The sequence below is a fragment of the Halichoeres trimaculatus genome, unplaced genomic scaffold (genome assembly GCF_033239565.1).
Source record: "Halichoeres trimaculatus isolate MK-OKI-2021-1 unplaced genomic scaffold, fHalTri1.1 fHalTri1_scaffold_4, whole genome shotgun sequence".
In the NCBI taxonomy this organism is placed as follows: Eukaryota; Metazoa; Chordata; class Actinopteri; order Labriformes; family Labridae; genus Halichoeres; species Halichoeres trimaculatus.
This window is the reverse complement of record NW_027437182.1, coordinates 4,936,296-4,942,295: the sequence shown is the minus strand read 5'-3', so window position 1 is coordinate 4,942,295 and position 6,000 is coordinate 4,936,296. Positions and strand designations below refer to the sequence as shown.

At 39.7% G+C, this 6,000-nt stretch overlaps 1 protein-coding gene across 1 annotated transcript; it reads left to right on the top strand.

Moving 5' to 3' along the window:
* Nucleotides 1-1,967: 1,967 nt before the first annotated feature.
* On the top strand, nucleotides 1,968-3,128 carry LOC141788756 (carbohydrate sulfotransferase 6-like). The gene has a single exon (XM_074667813.1). It carries the CDS (start codon nucleotides 1,968-1,970, stop codon nucleotides 3,126-3,128), a length of 1,161 nt encoding a protein of 386 aa, XP_074523914.1.
* Nucleotides 3,129-6,000: the final 2,872 nt, after the last annotated feature.

Below are 6,000 nucleotides of genomic sequence, written 5' to 3'. Positions count from 1 at the left end.
CTGGGTTTTACAGCTTCAGTGATACGACTAATACAAACCCTAAGTTGCATTTCTAATTCAGCTTTGTTGACCAGGTTTGAGTACACATACAGTGCTCTCCTTGTTCAAACACTCGGCATTAAATTCTATATCTATTGACACTTGATTTGCATGTAAAGTACTGTGATCCAGTGATTGGGTGAACTGATGTATAGGAGGAAACGAACAGGGGTGAATCCTAAAGCATTAAACTGCAGTCTCCTCTCTCCTCCACGTCACCAGAAGTATTTTTTAAGCCAAGGACCCCAAACAGCATTCACTTCTGTCACAGACAACACTTCAAAATATGTACAGAAACATCAGCTTTTAGAATGTAACTACATTTGTGTAATGTAGGAAGTTATTAAAAAAAGTGTCTTTATATTTCCGCTATATAAACTTTTCTACAAACTGTTGACAGATAAGAACAGAAAAGAAGAAGACATCAAACCTCTCTGTCTCTTGTGTGTAATCAGATATTCATGTGATCCTAGTTTAGGATTTAGTTTTTTTTAAATGAAAAACCAGCCCTCTGCTGTTTGATCAGAGTATTGGTCGAAAGTGAATCACCTCAGCCAATCACAAATTATAAGGTTGCTAGGAAAGAGGGGAAGTTTTGGGAGTTACAGCTAGGGGTGCACCGATTACAATTTTCTGGCTGATCACCAATATTTAAAAAGCCTGACCTGCCAATATCAATTTGGGCCGATACCTATTTTCATTTCTTATTACTGACAGCATATACCTTCAATGTTCCAATCTTATTTTATTGAAAATCATTGAAAAAAACCTGTGAAATGATCAAATGTCTCAGAGCAAAAAGCAACAACAGCTGGCTGTCGTACCTCCCCAGAGGTGTATAGGATTAGTTTCATATGCAAGGATGGGCCGATCACCAAATCCCCACCAATCGGTTGCACATGTTTGTGGTTCCCACGTGGAAAAAGAGACAGTTTTCTCCTCTGATTTATCTATTTATCTAATTTTTTACACTTTTAGGTTCAGCGTGTTTGTACATCGAATTGGTTTACATAACTACGGAAGCATATACGCTTCCGTACATAACTGATATCAATAATACTAAATATCAATCACATGTTGAGTGTTGCCATTCTGGTTTGATTGTATGCATCAAGCAACATTTCAAGGCTAAGTCAAAATGTCCAGATAGATATTGTTTACCCTGACATGGCCTAAAAATATCGAGATATGAATAAAAGGCTCAGTTAAACCTGGTCCTGTTTGTGTCTTTACAACCGTGCCCCATCGTAGTAGGCAGTGTACCTTGCTAATAAATCCAACAAAGAACGATGGAAGACATTCAGCAAATCGTCGACTTTGAGATTATCATGTGGCTCTTTGTTACAAAGCTCAATCAAGTCTCGTTTCAGAGAAGGACACACAGTTAGTGACAACTCTTTCGACCAACCAACGGACTGTAGTGTTTCTAGTTCCACCTTCTGGGATTGGATTGGCTTAGTCCAACACCCCTACGGAAGGGTCCCAAAAAGTGGGACCACTCGTGATAGTTAATTGGGGCATCTGTCCTGGGACTAATCAGTGGGAACGCCATAAAATGCATGACGAACTGAACCAAACTGAACCGCTTGGTGGAAACAGGGCTTTAGATGCAAGTAGAGAAAGTGGGGTCTGCTGTTACGATGCAACGCACATGTTTACATGCAATGTAAACTCAATTTTGTAATTCAGCCAGGGACTCTAATCAATAATGGGAAAACGCGGTCTATGCTTTAACTTATTTTCATCAATGTTATCAGGTAGCTGCAGACCAAAAGTACATGTACAGTTCTATTTCCTGTCTGACATGTTTTTTTCATTCTCACCTCCCTCTCTTTGTTTCTTTTCTTCCTATACTCTATTCAATGCTCTTGTTCCACCAATAAATTTCATCATCAAGTTCCTGCAGCTGACGCTGATCCAGAATCATCATGTGGCACTGCAGGATAAACCTCAGCACCATGGTTTTTCTGATGGTTCTCCAAGGAGTAGCAGTTGTGCTTTTCTGTGACTGGTACATGGAACTCAGTTCCTACAGCTCGAAGCCCCCAGACGACAAAGTCCAGGTTCTGCTGCTGTCATCATGGCGATCGGGCTCGTCCTTCATGGGTCAGGTGTTCAATCATCACCTGTCTGTGTTCTACCTCATGGAGCCGCTCTGGCATGTGTGGAAAAGACTGAATAAACCTGCGCGCGTGCTTCGGATGGCTATGAGAGACACGTTACGGAGCCTGTTCCAGTGTGACCTCTCTGTGATGGAGGTCTACCTTCCACAGCACCCCAACATCTCTGCCTTGTACAGGTGGCATAACAGTCGAGCTTTGTGCTCACCCCCGGCTTGTTCTTTTATGTCACAAAGCCTGTTCATTGACAAAAAACAGTGTGAGAAGAGGTGTGGTGTTCAGGGTCTGCAGCGGGCGCAGAACGCCTGCAGCACCTACAGCCATGTCGTGCTGAAGGAGACACGGATTCTTGATCTGGAGTCCCTCTACCCTCTCTTTCAAGACCCAAACTTGAATCTCCGCATCATCCACCTGGTCAGAGACCCTCGGGCTGTTTTTCAGTCAAGAGAGAACGCAGGGGGGCTCCTGATGGGAGATGATTACATTGTGTTAGGACAAAAGAGGACACCAGCAGATGAGCTGCCGTATCGAGTGATGCAGGAGATCTGCCGCAGCCATGTCCGCATCATCGAGAGGGCCATCATGATGCCTCCTCATTTCCTGGAAGGTCGCTACAAATTGGTCCGCTATGAGGATGTTGCCCGCAACCCACTTGAAGAGATAGTTAGCCTTTTTCAGTTTGTAGGTCTGAGGATGACTCCAGATTTAGAGAACTGGATCAACTATATGACTCAGGGGGAAAATGCTAAAAGAGGGGGCTTTGGTGTTTCATCACGAAATGCAACTGACATCGCCCAGGCTTGGCGTAGCACGCTGCCACATGACAAAGTCAAGAGAGTCCAGGAAGTGTGCAGAGAAGCCATGTCACTGCTTGGGTACAGGACGGTCAACAGTGAAGAAGAACAGAAGAGCCTGGAAATAGACTTTCTTTTGCCAAGAGAGCTGACAGATTACCTGGGAACTGGTTAAACCATAAATAACAAAGGTGTGAACACATAGAGACAATATGACTGTAATACCCTGATCACGTGATGATAGAGGGATAAAAAGTGAAGCACAGAATTGAGGCTGTGACCACCATCAGGAGTCACAAGCTGTAGCAATGTTTTGTTTGACATCTATTCTGTCTTCTCCTATACTTTTGCCTCCTAAACACTTTTTTAAAACTTTCTTTTGTCATATTTTCAACTTTGATTTAGCTTAAACTCTGATCAAGAAAAAACATTTGTATCTTCAATACATCATAAATTGACATAAGTGAATGAAAGTAACCAGGGCTTGACATTAACACCCGCCAAATGCGGGTGAATTCCAGTTGTTGCTGGTAACACTGTCACTCCTACACCTCCCACTGTGGCAGGTTGAATTATTTCATTGTAGTTTTCTGAAACGGCATCTGAAATACTAAACTCATTGCAATCTGAGACTATGACACTACAACTCCCATGAGCCCTGTCTGTACGCAGTGTTTTGCTCATTGGTTCATTCGCAAAGTCTTCTGCTGACTTAACTGCTGACAGGTGCTCTGACTTTCATCTACAGCCCTCGGCTAGCATACCGTGACAGCTCCCGGTGTTCAGCGCACCTGACATGATTTAAAAGTTCACTCACTTCTTTTTTCCTCTCTACTGTAAATAGATTCGGGGATCTAAGTCACAAACTAGCGACAAAACTCCCATAGCTTTTGAAAAGTGAGGACATTTATCGGATGGAGCTCAATTAAACTCACACTGCACCGATCTCACCAGCAACACTCACCTAGAGCAGAGGAGGGGGAGGAGGAGAGGAGAGGAGCGCACGTAGAGAAGAGAAACTGGTCACAGATATGAGGAGCTGTACGAACAGTATTTAAACCTCTTAATGTAAAAACATTTATCAAAATTATATGGTATATTATATGTAAAAAGTTCACTCTGGAAATAAACAAACCAAATCATTCTAAAAAAAATACGACTTATGGTCCAGTGTGACTTACATATGTTGTTTTCGTCTTCATGACGCATTTTTTGACTGATACGACTTCAAAAAAATGCATGATTATACTACGGAGTGACTTATAGTCAAGAAAGTATGGTACTTACTTTATTACTGGAAAAATGACTGTTGTAAATAAATAATTAAGCAGACAGTGTTTCTAGCTATTTTGTCTGTTTAGTTTTTATCTTTTCAATTAATCTTTAACCTTCACAACTTTCTTTAAATGCAATAATAAACTTCTCCTTTAATTACTTTGTCTTAATTGTCTGCATATTTTCATATTACAGGAGCACAACCTTCCACACAACAGTTGTTGTGTCAAACATTTATGTAGTCTTGATTTGAGTGTGTACAGGGGTCATTTACATTTAAAAAGGTTGTTAATCTGTTTCAAGTAAACTTTAGCATTTCATCATCGGCTTTAATCATATTAAACATAATTATCCAACAACAAAATTGTGGCTAGTAAATCTGTGAAACCACTAGCCACAGTGGCTGGTGAGCAAAAAAGTTTATGCCAAGCCCTGAAAGTAACTCAAAAATGTGTGAGTGTGCCAAACAAAGTTTTCCTCATGAGATGCCCGGAGGCTTAAAGACAAAGACACTTCACTTAAAAATACACAGGACTCTACAATCTGTAAAACCAACATCAAATCACATCTGCACTTCATAACTGATCAAAGATAAAAACAGCTCAAGTAATTATCTTTATGATTTTTTATATACTGCAGCAGCCTGTTGTGCATGCTTCTCTATTCTTGATGTGTCTCATCGGTAGAACAATAAGACTACCCAACTGCAGACTTTGTTTTGACGCTACTTCAAACAACTAATGCCATTGATTCTGCTTTTTTTTAAATCTGAACAGCAGGTGGCAGCACTTTCATTGCAATCTGTGTTTTCTGAGAGGAAGCTGTGAAATGATCAGAACTGTCCTGAATTTAATGTTCTGTAAGGAATTTATTCACATGTCTTTCAAAAAATATCCAGATACGTTTGGACAGAGAGAAGCCAGCAGTTTTTCCTCAACTGTATGCTGCAATTTGGTGGATCTGAAAGCATTCTTTCCATGGACAAATTCACCTTCCATTTCACATGAGATTTACAGCAATCCTCTGCAAGAAGAGACAGGGGCGTAACTACAATAAGGCAAACACAGGCAGTTGCCTGGGGCCCCCAAAGCATCTCTTAAAACTGATTTATGAAGTTCTCTTCAATTGAAACCATTTCTTTTTTTCTAAATCTTACTTCACATGCTTCAAAATACATCAAAAGGCTTAATCTTCAATGATGGTTTTGGGTACTCCCCCTCCCTTCTTATTCAATGAGCTATTCAATGTTACAACACATCTGAAAATTTGATTCAGGAAGGAAGTGGTAAAAAACACTTTTTTCACCATTTTTTTCTTATTTTCAACCAATTGGGAAATAAAAACAATGTTGCTCTAAGATCTGAGATAAACATATAATACTTTTAGGATTTTAAGGACTTAATCTAACCCAGGAAACAGGATCATTTTCTCAAATTCGAACTTTTTGAGTTGGTGATAAACATTATTGTATAAAATCTTTTTTTTTGGATACATAACTCACACGACAGGGGGTCAAATAAAAATACATTAACTTTAAAATAATAGTACCAAAAAGTATGGTAACTGTAAATATCACCTCTTTCAGTAGATTTATTTCCAGTTTAATTTTGTGCTTGATATTTACATATATTTTCTTTACTAATTTTTTTTTTCAATATTCAATATGTAATGTTTTTCACTTCATACTTTCTTGTTTGTTACTGTTACTCTGTAAATTCCCCACTGTGGGACAAATAAGCTGTCAATTGACCATAAAAGATTTCAAATCCAGG